Source organism: Rhipicephalus sanguineus, chromosome 9, assembly GCF_013339695.2.
Source record: "Rhipicephalus sanguineus isolate Rsan-2018 chromosome 9, BIME_Rsan_1.4, whole genome shotgun sequence".
Classification (NCBI taxonomy): Eukaryota; Metazoa; Arthropoda; class Arachnida; order Ixodida; family Ixodidae; genus Rhipicephalus; species Rhipicephalus sanguineus.
The window spans coordinates 28,650,088-28,668,143 of record NC_051184.2 but is presented as its reverse complement, the minus strand read 5'-3'; the positions used below and the strand labels follow the sequence as shown (position 1 = coordinate 28,668,143).

The window sequence follows — 18,056 nt, the reverse complement described above, 5'->3', positions numbered from 1 at the left end:
GTCTGGGAGCCCAACAAAACAGCACCATACTTTAAAAAATTTTTGCATATGTATTGCAATTTACTGCAGTGCAATATATGATAACCTGTTAGCCTCTCCTCAATTGATGCCTACAAGATACTTCCCTGACAAGAACAATATACGCATGGCAGCAGCCAGTGAGATTCCCAAGAAGAAAGCAACAAGCATTTCGATGAAGAAAGAGAACAGGTAAATAATGACTTCCACAGTTCTGTAGTGTTGGTACACATCAAAAGGTGCAAATTTTTGAGTGACGCAAAGCTTTGTAACAAGCTGACACTGACATCTAACACACTGTGGTAACTTAGCAGCCAAGGTGTTGCACTGCTGAGCTTGAAGGCCCTGGCTTGATTCCTAAAAATAATATATGAGGTTTTACGTGCCAAAGCCACGATATGATTATGAGGCATGCTGTAGTTGAGGGCTCTGGAAATTTCAAAAGTACACAGGCCTATAGCATTTCGCCTCCATCGAAATGCCATCACTGTGGCTGGGACCGAACGCAAGGCCTTTGGGTCAGCAGTCAAGCACCGTAACCACTGTACCACCGAGGCACACTCAGGTTTGGATGCATGGTCCAGAGCCCCCACCCCCAATGGCATACCTCATAACTGTATCATGGCTTTGGCACACAAAACACTGGAATTTAATTCTTTAAAACTTTATTCATGATTACGGTTCATATATATACAAATGGTGCTGGTTCATTGCCTTTCAGGGACTTCAAAAATGGTGTCTGCCGCAAATGCCGGCAGCAGAGGAATATGCTAAACCAATGATCAGATTACAGCGTCAATGCTGGCATTTCAAGCCTAACAACAATTGGAGCTTTGAAGGACGTAGTCGTGGGAAGCCACGTAAATGAATGTCTGTATTTTTGCACATTTCAGGGCATCGCGAGGTGTTTTGTTCAAATGTTCCGAAACTGAGGACCTCGATACAATGAGGAGGTCGCCTTCTGGCAAACAAAGGGGTGATGAATCAACTTCAGAGACTTGCCAAAATTGGTTGCACAGCACAGTCTGCATGGCGCATATGCCGCCCTAGCCGATGTGACGCGTAAAACCACTCCTCTCATTGGCGAAAGAAGCTTCGAACTGAATAAATTATAAGTTTTTAATGCCCAGTTTCACTGTGATGTCAGCGGATGTTTATGGAATAATTGGGATGTTTCAATGGCTAAAGCATTACAGCGCAGCTCGAGCAACAGTGAGTCTATCTTTACTTGTGAGCAAAGTTCAAACAAAAGTTCGCTTATGTATTTCCTTGAATTGAACTCGGGTTTGGTTTTGGCGCAACGACCAAAAGAAACGTACAGGACTCGGTGCAAATGGCACACGCGTGTGAGCAAGTTGTACATTCTTTCCGTATTAACATCAAGCGAAGTGCGGCCGGATATTCCTCTAAGCATTGGTGGAGGGAATCAACATCGACTGATCAAATTTCTGAAATGATTTTCTTGTTTGTTTTTATCCCGCACCACACCTTCTTCTGCTAGCCATTGCTTATGCGTCAGTGGGCAAAGCTATACAAGCCGCAATTTATTTTCTTATTACGAAAAAAATAAGTAAACAAGTACTCACAACCTCAGTACGGACTAAACTCCGCTTCGGACGGTAGCAAGGAAGGCGCCATTTAAAATGGCTTGCCTTGTCTAACTTTGGCTATCATACGGCTATCGCTTAACTTTTTGTTTTTGCTCCAAGAGCATAGCATTCAAGATTCGTTTCCGTATCTCAGGAGCGGATTTAATCTCACTTTTTTCTGCATCTCGCCCACGTCTCCTGGATCCCGGCTTCCAGCGTGCGTAGAGCGTAGAGGCGTAGAGAAAGTGCGTTCCCTAGAATATATTCGAGGGACCGTCGAGAAAGGGCAAAGTTTTCTTTTCTCCCTGAATCAGTACATGCGTAGGCTGAAATCGGCACGAATGTTTGTGTTCCCTCGAAAGTTATGTAGACACCATGCACTGACCAGGGGCGCTACATAGCTTACACTGTGCTTTACATCGGACTCTAGAAAAAACGCAGGGTCCCTTATGCATTCGCCTAAGACGACTCGAAGGCGAAAGCCAACTACTTTATGTTCTCAGTCGGACCCTTTTCGAAAAAGGGCGCCCCTAGCGCCGCGCACGCAAACTACAGTCTGCCGCCATTGTGAGGGCACCGCAGCAGACGACGCAGGCTTCGGCAATGTGCCAGTGCGTGGCATTTCAGCACCGCCGATTCGTGAACTGCCATCAACGTTTTTCGTAGAGACGGCGTGCTGCAATGCTGCAGAAGTGCTGCGTTCCCATGTGCCACCATCGAGGATATCGCGACGAGAACAGCGATAAGGTACACGATATAACTTGAACAACAAACTCACGTGCTCTCTCTCCGTACGTGATGTCAAACGAACGTGCGGAAGGGCGCCGTTTTCTAAACGCGCTACAGAAACGGACGTGCTTATTTCACAGCGCCATGTGTAGCCTTGCTTTTACGAATGAATAGTCTTCTCCCGAGTGTCTGCATGCGGTGCATTGTGATAGATTGTTTGTGCAGAAATACTGCGAGGGTTCGTAAGGCCAGCCATAAAAATAAAAAATGAAGTTGCGTACCGTTCATTTAGTACAAACAAGCAGGGCCGTAGGCAGAAATTTTTTTCGGGAGGGGGGGGGGGCAACTTAATCTGAAGTGAGGGCCGGGCAGGCAGATGTGGTAGAGTGTCATTTTGTGCTCTGTGTGCCATGGCAAAAAAAAAAAATTTCGGAGGGGGGCACGGGCCCGGTGTGCCCCCCCCCCCTCCCTGGCTACGCCACTGCATACAAATATACCCAACGCGTGGCGTCCGGAAAATAGTTGCGTGGTGTGGCTTGCGGCGGACAGGATTTTCACCGGTAGCGGCGGTCGCATAGTTCCGCGACAGTGACGTCCTTCCTTTCCTTCGGTGAGAAGTTTATAGTTTGTAGCTTTCGGCGAGAAGTTTGTAGCTTCGGCGAGCCTTTTTTTCCCGGCCCGGGCGCGCACGCGAGTTGGCTGTGGTCACGGTCCCGCAACCGCGGCAGTCGAGCCAAACTGCTCGTCCAACCCGTTGAAGGGTACAAAATGTTGCTCATTGTGCATCGGAAGCACCTCAGAAAGACCAACGGAGAGTACTAAGAGCTCGTTCAAGCACGCAAACGGTGAGATTTCAGCGGGTGACACGGAGAACTAGCCGCCAACACAAACATCATAGCACTCACGCATTTGACGGCTCGCTTTCCATGCCCTCACGATGGCGCGGGCTATCCCACGCTCCTTTGCGAAGCGAAACTGACGAAAAGCCCACCGTCAGGTGGCGTATTTATGAAAAGGGTCTAGCAGCACTGCTTCCAGGATCGAAAGCATTGCGAGCTTTCCGCAAGTCACCTGGTTTTGCACTGTTTCCGTGATCGGCACTCCTTTGGCCATGCGACGAGGCGATGATGTCATCTGACGACGTACCATGCGACGCCATAAATTTGGGCGATATGCGAAGTCATGATTACATCATTAGGCGATTGTTTTGCACCACGTGTTGACGATGACGCCGCGGGACGCCGACGGTCAAATTTCGCGTTTGTTGAGGCATCTAAGGCTTTCGCCTTAATAACCATGATTTCCTCATCTACACATGTGAAGAGATGCACGAGTGTCCCTGCTGGTCCGGCCACAGCCCAAACTTTCTTTTGCTCGCTACGCTTTGCTTACAGGCGCTTCTGGCCCAAACAAAAAATAGACAAATTGTTTCAAAATGTAGCCCAAAAATAGACATAGCGTCAAATTTTTCATGTGCGAAATGAAGCCAAAAATATAATCAAGACGCTTGGTGTTCTGCAGATGTCTCATAGATGGTGTAGATCACCGTGGTGTAGAAGTTGTCCAATCTCGCCGCACTGAAATGTCAACACGATCCATCCATACAACACAGGACATAACCCAACAAAGAATGGTGGGAGTCAGCTCTGTCCAGCTTGCATCCGATAACCAAGAGGTCCTCGTGAAACAGACGAGGACAGCGGCCTGCGCAAATGAGATCCTAGACAGGGATCCCACTCGCCCATCTTCCAATTTGAAAGACCAATAAAAATGATGTTTATTCGCACTTCTCAACACACATTTCCGGCTCCAAAATCATTTTTTCCGCCTGTAACCAGTACAACACCGTCCTCAAGATCTGCATAAAGAATTTCAGAGAGAGCTGCCACTCAGGCGTGGTGGTGCCGTCACTTATTGGCAAGACTTTTCTGCATACCAGACGATGTAAGCCGCTGAGCTGCACTGCGCAATGTTCATAAAGTAAGTTACAACCCATGAAAAAATACAAGCACCCCCCCCCCCCCCACACACACACACACACAAATTACACCATTTCCCGCTAAAGGGGACCATGAGGCAATGCGAAGCTGGAGCACTTGCACGATCGCGTTCCATTGGCGTTCGTTGGGCATGCTACCGACCTCGCGTCGTGGAACGCGAAGAGGGACGCTACGCGCGTCGTATCTTCCATCTAGCCTGGCCGTTAATTCTCACAGGGCGAGCGGGGAACGCGGTCGACAGGCGGGCAGCGTAGGAGAGGAGAGAGAAGGGGAGGGGACGCGCATGCGCTCGAGCTCATCGCGGCGTTGCGCAGGAGAGAATTTCGGCATGTCTAGCCCGCGTTTCAGAGGAAGAGTGGAAAGGGGGAGGGGAGAGGGAAAGTGGAAAGCGGAGAGGAGGTGTGTGGAGAGGGTATGCGCATGCGCAGTAAGGGTGGTCACGCCGCACACCACCACCACCGGATTGAGCTCGGCCTTAAAGGCCAACTCCGGCGATTTTTCGAGGTCGATGGATCTCAGTGAAATTCGCTGGGTACGTTCTTTTGCACGTTTCCGTCATTTATGCCAAATTACAGGCTTGAGACATGCGCAGATTGTTTGCAAATGAATTTTAAAGATTGTCTGCAAACGCCCTCCTGGCTTCCCACAATTATTGGCAACATTGCGTCTGTGACGTCAGTATTGGCAAGGCGGCGGAAGTGACGCAACCGCGGGCACCGCTAACTTCGGTGCTTAGGCCGCTACAGCGAGCGTCTGCTGTGCACAAGGCGACAGACAGCGTTGGTTTGGCCGGCGCTTCGCTGGTCGTGCCGGCTGTCACAGTTTTCATACTCCGCACCGGTGTGACCGGCATGCCTTGCACGACTTCCGGTTCGTTCGTAACAACGTCTACGTCACACGTTGACAGTACACTCGGTTGGGTTTCGGTTTCGGTGTGGTGCTTTTTTGCTGATTTAAAATTATTCTCCAATTTGCCGAGTATTTCTGCCATCGGGCCCGTAACAGGAGCGTCTCAGGAACATAAAAGCACCATTACTTTGACATAACCAAAAAATCGCCGGCGTTGGCCTTTAAGATACTTCGCATCTAAAATGCATTATTTATGCAATTCAGTTCTCACATTTTCATGACATCAAGCACTTTTTCATGCTAACAATACTTTATTTTACTGATTATGCTGTTATCAGTATCATTATATATGTCAGTATGATTAGTTGGTCATCCTGTTATCAGTATCAGCAAGACTTGAATTATACTAAAATGAAACACAAGGTTGCTCTACCATGTCAAAAGGTATTTAAATTCTGCAAATTTATGTGCCAAAATTATATGATATGATTAAGGCATGCCATAGTGCAGATGGGCACCAGCAGGATATTGATTTGGGGGGGTCTAAGCGTTGCTTTTGAGGGGGGGGGGGAACGCTGGTGTAGCTTGAGGAAGGCAAGTGCCCCTTTTGCATCCCCTTGCCAACGCCCATGATAGTACAGGACTCTGGATAATTATCAAATGAGTTTTTAACAGCGGAGCTGTTTAAGTTTTTCGTTGCACCGGGTAGTGCAAACAGAAATTATCATCATCATAGACCGGCACGCACTCTCTTAAACAGAGAAGCCCGCCCAGCTATGCACTTCGTTCAGACTTGGCACCACCATCGCGAAGCTGCCTTAATTTTTCTTTTTATGTACGCCTTAACCTAAGTATAAAGGTACTTTTGCATTTTCCTGCCATAAAAATGTGGTCACTGGTGTTGGGATTGAACCTGCATCCTTGGACTTTGTGTTGCAACACTTTAGCCACTAGGGCACTATGGTGGGTGACATTACACATTCAGTTAGGTTAGTGAGAATCAAGATGTGAAACTGTGCAATCCTACATTGCACTCTGCTTAAAAAGGGCAATGTGGTGACAATAGTTTATTGTTTATTTGCTCGTATTGATGCCGGGCATAATATTGTAATTAAATATTAATGTATGGTTGTTCCACGCATTTTTAGTGCAGGTTTTGTCCAAAAGCATCCTATTCACGAAGACTGTCCCCTGTCAGTCTTCTTAAGAATCAATCTTCACACAAATAGGCACAATTTCACAGACAGTGTTCATCCCAGAGCACGTTCAAAGTTGATGGCAGATATCCAAGACAGATGCAATAACTGAACACTTTAGACAACGAAGATCATCCTCGTGTGGTTATTACTGAGGAGAAGTGATGGCTGGCGTAGCAGACATGGCCAGCCAGGCTCGAAGTTTATGGAGTGAGATCAGGCTCAGTTTTGATGTCAACAAGTGTAAGGGTCTGAAAAAAAAATATATTTTCATTTTACTCATAGTCCAGTTAAAAATGAGGCATTTACATTTAACTATGAGAACAAACGCTACCATAAAAAAGGGAGGGGGGGAGTACAAAATTTTCTTTAAATTTCAGTTAAGAATTCTGGTGGGAACCTGTTAAGACTTGACTTGCATTCCCGTTTCAAGCTACTACAGCTTTAGCAGCTAATATGCAGCTGTGCCGTAAGCAACATATTTCTTAATATGTCTTGGACATCCACAGCAAATAAACAAAAGTAAATGGATATCAACATTTTCTTGGAAGCACCAGAGTCCTTCAATGCTGGAAGCACTTAGACCACAAAGAAAAGAAATTACACCACAGCATTCTTGGCTCAAACCTTGGTGAGATTATTTTGCAGCAATTCTGCGATGCTCTGAAGCTCGTGTTAACATTATAACGGACTTTTCAGACTTCAATGTTATGCAGTGTCAGCGTGACATAAATAATGTGAACCTGAAACAGGCAGTTGCTGCTATCACACTTTAATTTAGTTCGCAGTGTAAAGAATCAAAATACAAAACTGCACATTTCCAGATTGCACTTACGAAAGGCAGCGTGGTCGTAGGGCTACTTGGTTCTGCCTTGATGTCAGTGCTTGTTATAACCTGTAAAAGGTTTTTTTTTCTTCACTCAGCTAAAAATGAAGCACTCAATTTGAACCATGAACACACATGCAGTCAGAAAAGCTGATTTCAGTTAGTCACCCCAGTGTAAGCCACAGAATACTTTTCTACACCATAAAACGAGCTTTAATATAAATGCAGAAACAGAACATCAATTATATACTATACGTATGCCCAAATTTAGAAGACGCCATCCATTCATATATGTTGCTTTCTTTTATCACTATGTAGCTGTAGTAGAACCAACACACTCATGTGCACAGAAAACAAAGAATTGTACATCTCAATATCTATGACACACTCACTGCTCAGCTTACCTAACAGCAGTTCCACATAAGGGTGAAGGCCATGCTACCTTCGTATCAGATTGCTTAATCTTCGAAATAACGTACTGTGAGACTGACTTGACAGTGCGAACTAGAGGCAGGAGGTTGATATTGCCCTTATTTTAGCATACGGTGTTGGAAATCCATCCAAAACGGTGTTTAGCATACGGTGTTAGAAATCCATCGTAAAACCCCATATCTGGTGTTTTACGAGCCAAAACCATGATATGATTATGAGGGACACTGCAGTGGAGGGCTCCAGAAATTTCGGCCATCTGGTGTTCTTGTATCATTGCGGGCCTCTAGCATCTCACCTCCATCAAAATGCAACCACCGTGGCCGGGATCGAACCCACGTCTTTCGGGTCAACAGCTGGGCACCGTAACCCCTATACCACAGAGGCGGACTAAAAATGCAAATATGCACTATATTCCTATACTCCGCTTGACACATCAGGTGCAACACTACGGAAGCTAGCGGGACTTCTTGCAGTAGGTGCGTTTGCACCAAGAAATAGTTCAGTGATTTTGCCACCTTTAATGTGATTAATTTTTGTTTTTAGACTGAGCAATAAATGAAGATGCTTTGTGCCTTAAAAAAAACAAACCAAGTTATTTATACTGTTGGCAATAGTTTGTTCTGGATCGCTTAGCATTTCTTTGTTTTCGTATCGTGACTTCTGTAATTAGTTCTGGTAGCACGCAGCCAGAGCCAATCGCGGAGGAAACGTTTACAACAACGAAATCTAAGTGTGAGATGTCCTGACTTACACATTTTGCTGACAAACCTTCTTGCATAGCTTCCATAGCGTTGCAGCTGATGTATGAAATGGAGTATAAATGTGCTACACTTACAGGAGGCGGTGTGGTCATAGGACTGCATGTTTCCACCTTGATGTCAACGTCTGTCCTACTCTGAAAAGCAAACAAAAGTTTGTTTGTTTGTTTTTGTTCACGACATACATAGTCGTGCGGCGTGAGCATGACTGGAGCAACTCGAGCTTGAATGAGCAAGTCTCCAATCACTAGTCTTTATCTTAAATCTGAGTGAGGAAAATAAAGTGCAAAATTGCACAACTTCACACCGTGCTTCACTTACAGGAGAAGGTGTGGTTGTAGGACTACTCGGTTCTGCCTTGATGTCAACACTTGCACTAATCTGGAAAAAAAAACTTTCTTGCATTTGCTTCCGAATAACAGATTTCTTCAACTTCTAAATAATGAAGTGTGAGCATGACTTGAGCAATGATAACTTTAATCAGTAAACTACCTTTCCTTATTTTAGCTAAAAACCTGAAGAACCAAAGTGCAAGTGAAGCACATGTCTACAATGTGCTTGACATACAGGAGCAAGCATGACTGTAAGAGTACTTGATTCTGCCATCTTGTCAGTGTCTGTCACTTTCTGAAAGTTTTTTTTTAGTTCTTGCTTATGAACAACAAACCTTCCCTACCTCCAAACTATGCAGCACACACACACACAACGAACGTGAAGCAACAGATTACTGCACCTTAAGGGAACATTAAAGTGAAATATTAAACTAATTTAGACAGATAAATTATTCCTTCAGAACTTTATTGTCATTGATATCCCCGCCATAGGTTAACTATCAGAAGAGAAAATGAAGCTCCTTAAGAATTTCGTGGCGAAACTTCACCACGTGAACATCCGTGTGAGGACACAAAGTTCAAGGTATTTTTGCAACTTTTGGCCATATATTTGTTTAATTAAATTTTTTAAACTTGCTACGTTAAGACTTTGGGACCCTCAGAACACAACGTAAACAATCTTAAATGACAAACGATTACATAAGCCCTAGTGGACGCCATCAAAATCTATGACATCACAGTCAACTGGTGCGGGAACTTTAAGGTGGCATCACCACTGGTATTTTTGCGCATCCTTGTGTTTACCAAGTGTCTTCTAGTGGTAAGAGTGGTGCTTTCGGTATTGCCAAAAAGTAATTTACTAATACGAGAAAAATTTTTCTTTTTAGTGTCCCTTTACTTTAGCTCACACTGTGAAGAATCAAAAGGAAAATTGCATATTTCCACATTGCATTTCACTTACAGGAAAGAATGTGGTGGTAGAACTTGTCAGTTATTATGTGAACGCTTGACACGATGTGGAAAACTTCTTTTTTATTTATGTTTACTTCATTGCACTTTTTTTAAAGCTTTAATTCTGAAAAACATAATTCAAGATGTTCCAAATTAAACTTCATGAACGTGACATGGATAATGCTAACCTGAAACAGGAGGTCATCGTTACACTTCAATTTACTCCCATTGTGAAGAATGAAAACATTCAAAGCTGCAAAATTCTTTAATGCACTTTTACTTACTGGAGGCAATGTGGTCGTAGGGATGCATGGCTCCACCTTGACGTCGGCACATGCAACCTGAAAAAATTAGTTTTGTCCTTATTTAAATTTTGAGCTCAGTTGCAAACAAATTGGTTTCCACGAAACCACATGTATACATGCACTCGGGAAAGTGTCCATATGCTGTATAATTTCGATCTAGCATACTGCTGTGAACCAGCACTCGTATAGTAATGATTTTATTTCAGAGAGGAGGGGAGTCGCATGTTTGAAAGTGCACGTGTGTGTGTGTGTGTGTGTGTGTGTGTGTGTGTGTGTGTGTGTGTGTGTGTGTGTGTGTGCGCGCGCGCGTGCATGTGTGTGTGCGTGTGTGTGTGTGTGTGTGACAAAAGGGGAATGAAGTGCGATTTTCTTTGAAGCAGCTCATCATCGGTGTGGCAACCCTAATCGCCTCTCACCCATTTATTTTTAAATAAACACAACACATCCTAACAGTTGTGGCGGAAAGTGCTGGGCACAATAACGGCACCCATGACAGACGAAGATGATAGCTCTATAGGTTTCGCGAATCTGACCTTCAAGCTCAGCCAAGGTCAAAGCCGACCAATGAGCTTCAGCGAAACACCAGTACAGCATGAAAAACGGACAGCGTCTCAAGGTCAGCCTTTCATGCTGCCATAGCCTGAGACTCTGGCTGCATCCATGCCCAGAGCACTGACAGCGCCGAGTAGGGCCTGTGTGTTGTCTTGCAGTGAAACACACTGGCTCCCTTGTCGCGGCGTGTAGTTAAAGTGTATACACTTCGTGTCATCCTTGCCTAAACCAAAACATGCAATAAAGTTAAATCTCTGCAAACCAACAATCTCGTCCTTTCCCAAAGCAAGCAAAACTGAGCTATCACTCAATAAACTTGGTTTAATAGAGTGTACTAGATAGGGGTAGTGGGACGAGGGCGAGCTCTCCGGTGAGGCCATTTGCATCGACGACGGAAGATGGCGCCACTGCGACTTTCACCTGGGCGCCGCGAGTGCGCTGGGCTGGCCGCCTACGAACCTATTCGTGCACCCCCGCTCTTATCCAGTTTTTAAAGTAAATCCGCGTACTTTATCAACAAATCAGTCGGCCAAAACTGTTTATTGCGTTTGAAAGCAAGCAGGAACATTTTATTCACAACAGGATACATCGGCAGCAAACGTGCGTGAGCGAGTTGAAGGCTCATGAATTTGCGCACACTTTTTATCTAAGTAGTCCTGCTCAGTTTAATGCGCTTGGCCTTCTGACGCTTAGTGCTGTTAGCACTGTTGAGGCCTTTAACCAAAAGGTGCAGGCGCGTAAGAACATTAAAAAAAAATGGGCGAAGCTTGCACTAAGCCACGCAAGGCTGGAAACAGCGAAACTGGGCGCCCGTCCTGTGTACTTCCCTTCGTCAGTGTTTTTTCACGCAGTCCTGCTGTGTGTTCAAGAATGCTACATGTGTTCAAGTAGTGGGATTTACCCAATTTCTGTGGCACATACCCATTTTTTGTTATGATAGTTTTTCTGGCAGGCAGAACACACAAATTACGGCTAGCTTAAACAGCTTCGCTGTTAAAAGAAACAACTTCGAGACTATCCTCACTGCCAACGATGTTGCAAGGAAGAAAGTTCTCGCTTACAAGGGCCACAACATCAGATATGCTGTTTCTTTGAAGCCTGTTGACGCTAGAACATTCTGTGAATAGGTTCTCAACTGTAGAGATGGAAGTGTGAAGCTCCTTTGATGGATATAGAAGACCACCCGGGTCACACTGCTCTGTGAACCCTGACGGGAGCCGATTCTCCGCTGCCTCACTTGGATTTAGATGATCCCTGCATGATGAACAGTCACACTTCGAAACAAATTTCGTGGCTACATAACCCGCCATGTAGCAGACCAACCGTGAGTCACTCTTTTCCACAACTAAATACAAGTGGTGACTGCAAGGAGCTGGGGTTAAAACCAAACATTGCTGTGCTTCATTCAAATTGCCCTGCATGAGCAGTTCATCGATTTTCTTAGGTGTGACGCCTAAGAATATACTTTGCTTCAGACTTTGTACTTTGTCTCTCAATATTTTGTACTTTGTCCCTCAATATATACTTTGCTTCAAAATGAAGTTCGCAGACAGCGTCAGTCGCTTTTGTCTGCACAGCGGAGATTCCACTCCCTCACTCGACGACGCTCGATGTCTTCGGACACACCAAACAGACAGTTTAGGGACATTTTTCACACCACAGTATCCTGTCTTTCAACCAGATGGAAAACAGTAATTTCTGTGACGTGGTTTGCTCATCTTGCGAGACTTTCACTCAAAAAACAGCACGCAAGGGCGATAATGCCAAAAAGTTCTGTAGAACATGTCGAGGCGCGCCAAACATTCCAACTGAGCGAGCCCGGCATGCGCGCCGCCAGTGCCAGGTGAAAGGCACAGCAACGCCGCCACGCGGCTGGTTAGAATTTCCGTACTTTGAGGCTCACTGCGCGCCATTGCCGCCGGCTCTCCCTCGCCCCACTACCCCTATCTAGTACACTCTAGTTTAACCGCGTTCAACCATGGCAAAATTTTTTTATTCACCCTGGTTGACATAGAGAATGCATTGCGATTCATGACTTGGTAGATAAATCATGGGTGCAGGGCTACTTTAAGGAGTTCAGATAGTTTTTATAACGGTATACAAATATTTGGCACTATCACTGTATGCTAAAGACACGCCTGTCAGGTGACAACAGCATTGTTGACATGCCTTTTCTGCCACTGATTTAAAGGGGCCTTGCAACACTTTTCCAAGTAAACATTGAATGGCTTCAATAAAAGAGCTTATTGCCTCACGAATCAACTACGGCAAGAATTTTTAGAATCTGTCAAGTATGAGCGGAGTTACAGGAATTTTTCATACGCTGAAAGCTATGCGGGGGGGATGACAACAAAGGAGCAAGAAGATGCATCCGTTCATCAGCTGGCGTCGTGACCTTGAGCACTTTATTTTCTTTTATTTTTGCGCGGCTTACTTTCAGTGAGACCGGTAGTGCGCGCGGGGCACATGCTGGCATCCCGCAGCAGCCGCAGTAACTATGCAGCTCACGATGCTCAAATGAGCCAATGGCCATGGACTTAGGGTTTATGTCGAGAGAAGAGAGAAGGATTTCAAGCTGACTGAGAATTAATTGTAAATTCTGGGCCATGTGCTGCGCTATAGGGTTTGGCTCGCGTGTTCTCAGTAATCTCGACTACCGATGGCGGCATTTTGTGACCATGCTGAAAAAGTGTTGCAGAGCCCCTTTAAAATGCACTTTTCAATGGCTTGGAATATTGGCCCTAGTAGAACCACTTCCTATTGTCAACCTACCAAATGTTCTGCCCCTTATCTTCTGAGAGTGCAACTTCAACAATGACAACTCTAAAAACACTGTTGAAATTCTCCTTTCATTCAGCTCTTAAAGTGAATCAAAAGGCAACATTGTCCAGTTACACATAGTGCATCACTTACGGGAACTAGCGTGAATGGTAGGTCGTTCGGCAGTGTTGTCTCGACCTGGTGGTCTGCAGTTGCCATAATTGTATTGGCTCCGCCATGCCTTCGGCTCATGTGCAACACGAGGTTATTTTCCCAAGCGAAGCTTCTTCGGCACACAGGACAGATGTGCGGCCTTTCACCAATGTGCACCACCACATGCTTGTCCATATCACTGCTGCAATCAAAGATGGCTGGGCACAGGTGGCATGAGAATTCCTTGTCAACATGAGGCAGTATCTGAAAATTTTTTTCGTCTCTCAGTTAACTCTGTTTCAGATGAACCATTTGCTATGAACAGCACACACACACACGCACCAAAGAAAGAGCATCACAGTACGTCTGATTTATGATAATTGTAACAGCTTGATGTAGTTAAGAGTTAACCACTTAAGGGGGGATGCAGGGCTGAAGAGTCAACTTTTGAACTGCTGCACTAATGTTGATGAAAATTTCAGGGATGGCTTATAGTCTTGTTATTAGAACATATTTAAAGTTTCAGCACCCTAGCAGGAACACCAAAAAGGTGTAGCTGCTATAATGATCAGTCACGTATGCCAACTTAGGAAAACTATCATGTCAAAAATAATGAAAACGTAATAATTGTTTATCATTAGATGCTGTCCAGATGTTTTGTAGTGCAGGATAAGGCCAGTCACGTAATTTTTATGACGTTTCCGTAAAAATGTCATCACTCTAAAAGTGAAGGTCATTTTTTTCCTTGTCAGCGCATGTTACACATCTGAAAATTTCGTGGTGTTAGAAAATACTTAGGGATCTGAAAAGTGCCTTATCTTGTTCCTGAAAAAATTTCAGTCTAGAAACAACCAGAAGCAATTAAGAAATGATAGTTTTCCTAACAGGCTGGTTCTCTCCAAAAGTGCAAACTGAGAAAAATGAGTTTAAAGATTATGCGACATGCTATTTATTTCGATGGTTAAAAAAAAGTTCATCAAAGTGGCCTGCTGCATAACTAGGGCCTTCCTTTTCAACACGACGCTGTTCTGTGATAAGTGCATCCAATCGTCTTCAATTTTTCGCAGCTTTCGAGCTGTGGATGTTGCTCACAGCACGTGTTGGCCACAAAACGGACCACCCGCTGATCGCAATGAACTCACAGGAAAAATAACAGATAAGCGAAGTAGCACAGAAACACAGCAAGTGTAACTCATAATTGGCACGAAACCAGCGGTGGATGATCAAGTGATAAGTTTCCACCAATTAAAGCTCCGGTTCCACTTTTGCCAAAGACTGTGCTGTTGCCACGGCTAAAAGTGTACCTTTTTAATTTATTTGTCTGCCCTCTGGTGTACTCTCGAGAGAAGGTCTTTTGTGACTAAAAGGTGCGAAAAACAAACGTTCTAACATGGGCATTCACTTCACGTTCCGCTTCTTGCCTGCTTTACAGCTGCGTCTTGAAGAGAGCAGTTCAGAGACGCTTTCGACAGCAAATGCGCGCCACCATCTCGTGAAAAGAATTCGTTTTATTCTTTTCTGCTGCACAGACAACAAACAACCAAGCTTTGTGAGCATGTTCTTTAATGAACCAGCAATTCAAAACAACTCAATTTGAAAATGCATATTTTTTTCTCAAATTGGTTTTTTTAGTCCCACATCCCCCCTTAAGCTGTCCCGCACTACCTGCACTACCTCAAACTTTTCTTTTGTGTTGCAGTGCACATTCTTCAAATTGAACAAACTGAAAGTGATATAACATATTAGTGGCACGTCATCCATATAGTAAAACATAATCCTATCCACAGCCTAGAAGTATTCATAGTGCCATAGATGTGGCACATTAAGCACTGGTCATTATGCCTAGCTGCACAGCAATTCCTTTACTGACTTGCAACACTGACGAAGCGACTTGCTTTGGTGCAGAAAAGGCAAGCTTGACACAGTGATTGCCCACAGCTTTTGATAGTTTTTGCAACAACATACGAATGTAACACACTACCTCAAATTAAATGCACAAATGTTCGTGCAGTGAGAGAACCACTGTAACACTCTCTGTTCTGCTTATTTAACATTCAATTCTGCAATAGCACAACCAAGAGACCATAGGGTATCTACTTGCTTTTAGCTTTCTAGCACATTTTACCTGAGTTATTCTGTGTGAGCATGATTTTTATCATGGCAACCTGAAACACAAAGTTCCAGCTTTTTACATAATGAAATCGCAAGCCTTAATACTATTCAGAAGTTTCAGGCCTGCTGCACGGCTTCATGCTACGGATGTCCACCTTTTTACAGAATGTTAGTTGACATGAAAGCCTGAGCAATACAAATTATGATTCAGAACAATAGTTCTGGAAATTTTTCTGCTTTTTTTGTTCTTTGTCTGTTTTATTTGTGATATGTGACATAGGAAATAAGAAAAACATGGAATACTATGGCTACCTTATCTTTTCCAAGTGCTGTTTAGCGATCACTATACAACTTCACAAACCCGTGTGATTTGCCACACAACATTACCATTTCCACTCTTTAGTTTTTTTTTTAATGCAAAAACTAATAAAACTGCACAATTCCACTTACAGGACGTAGCCTTGATGGCAGACTACATGGCACTGTAAGGTCTGCCGCGCCGATGACGCTGGCTGCACTTTCTGTGGGTCCGCTGTGCCTACGCTTCATGTGCACTTTAAGGCTTTTCTTCCACACAAAGTTTTTCTGGCACACAGAACAGATATATGACTTTTCACTCATGTGCACCAGAGAATGCCTGTCTAGACCTCTGCGATACACAAAGGTGGCTGGGCAGAGACGGCACGGATATGGCTTCTCTCCTTTGTGCCTCCACTGGTGCGCCTTGAACACCTGCCTCGAAACGAACACCTTGTTGCACTCGTGGCAGTGGTACAGGCCCGCACCACTCGCATGTAGCTGCTTGTGTCTGTTCAAGGATTCCTGCTTGTGGAATTTTGACGAGCACAACTCACACGGATACGGCATCTTCTGTGTGTGGATGCGTTGGTGGTGAAGGTAACCGTTCCGCCGGGCGAAACTCCGGCCACATACAGGGCAGAGGTATGGCTTCTCGCCTTTGTGCAGGATCTGGTGATTGTCCAGGCACTTCTTTCAAAAGCACCGCCCGCAAAAGTTGCACTCGTGACACTTGCCTACGCTCCTGCCTTCACGTTTCTTCACTGGACCTCCTAAAGTGCCATCTGAGGTTCTGAAAATTGGGAATAAAAGAAAAAAAAATTTAAGAAATAAAGAAAGAGCATACATAAACTTATTTGAGCAGTTGCTGAGTGTGGCCAGGGGATGGCACATGTGCCCGTTGTGACAACCCCTGGGTACGCCACTGGTGATGTGTCCACTCACACAGGTGCCCTCCAGTCTGGCTTGGACAAGCAACTATTCGACACAGGCCAACTTTGCCGATGGTTAAATCTGGGTTCATGTTTAAGCAATGTGCTGATACCAATCTCGAATATTAATTTACAAGAGGTGCCTTTCTGCTAGTGTTATGAACACTTCCGTGCTTGAAAACTGCGTTCAGACACACTGTCCTCTTGACAGTAACTTCAGCGCTCCCTTTCGCGCTGTTCTCGGCTGTACCTGACCATTCCTCCAATGGCCTTTGTAGTGGAAGTCAAGCTCTTCACCTGGTGATCCACAGCAGAATGCAGCCACCACTGACCTACTACTGCAACGGGTAATCGGCTTGACTGGAAGCACATGTGGTTCTTCCCCTCTGATCACATTCAATAGACTCGGCAAAGCTCACCCTTGGCCGCCGTCCACGACAGCTGCATCTCTTGAAGTTTCAGTGCGGCGTTTCTTCGGTTACAGAGATGACCTTTGGCTGGTTGGGACGATTATTTTCCACGTCTAGGGGGCTAAACAAAACAGAAAAAGAAAGTGTACACATATGTGTTACAAATTACTGCAGTGCAAAACATGACAACCTGCTAGACTTTTTTCAAATGACATCTTCAAGTTACTTTCCTGTCAGTGAGAATATGAGCATGACAGTAGCCATTGACATTCCCAAGAAAGCAACAGGCATTTGGACAAACACTGTGAACACATGAATGGTAGCTGTCACTGTTCTGCGGGGCTCGATTAAGTTCTCACGCGAAGCGTACGGGTTTTATGGTGTGCCGATAGGTCAGTTAGCGTCAGAGGCAGGTCGCTGTCGGCCCTTGCTCTTGTAGTAGTGGTGCTAAAAAAAAATGTGAAAACCGCGAAGCGGCACGATGTAGGTTACTGGCCGCCTATTGACACGGGCCAACCATTGCCTCTGGCAAAATAGTGATACTTGCCGCAACCGCTCTGCAGAACTGATTGCATGCGAGGAGGCGCGCTGGACGGAATCAGACGGAACGCTACATATTCCGCGTTCGATTCCGTCTGGGCAGAACTTTAACAGCTGCATTTTGTTCCGTCTGGACAGAACTTTACGCCTAGCTATTTGTTCTGTCTGGGCGGAACGCTAGACACGACCGCAAGCAAGGAATAAACAAGAACTCACACCATCACTACGGAAGTCTAGTTCGAACACTACCAAGGGAGCCGCCATTTAATGTCTTGCCTTGGCTAAGTTTGGCTAGCAGATAACTATTTTTATTTG

General features: G+C 44.9%; 1 protein-coding gene across 2 annotated transcripts; it reads right to left on the bottom strand.

Moving 5' to 3' along the window:
* Positions 1–5,800: 5,800 nt before the first annotated feature.
* LOC119404870 (zinc finger protein 271) lies at positions 5,801–17,837 on the bottom strand. 2 transcript variants are annotated; one of them, XM_049419055.1, is made up of 9 exons: positions 17,755–17,837; positions 17,211–17,322; positions 16,013–16,652; positions 13,451–13,714; positions 9,965–10,021; positions 8,719–8,778; positions 8,475–8,534; positions 7,217–7,276; positions 5,801–6,632 (listed from the first exon to the last, which is right to left on the bottom strand). In XM_049419055.1, the coding sequence occupies exons 3-9, from the start codon at positions 16,427–16,429 to the stop codon at positions 6,585–6,587; spliced, it is 966 nt and encodes a 321-aa protein (XP_049275012.1). In that variant the 5' UTR covers positions 16,430–16,652; positions 17,211–17,322; positions 17,755–17,837; the 3' UTR covers positions 5,801–6,584. The 2 variants fall into 2 exon arrangements, with proteins under 2 accessions (XP_049275012.1, XP_049275013.1); XM_049419056.1 differs by lacking the exon at positions 8,475–8,534 and having other exon boundaries at positions 5,808–6,632; positions 17,755–17,829.
* Positions 17,838–18,056: the final 219 nt, after the last annotated feature.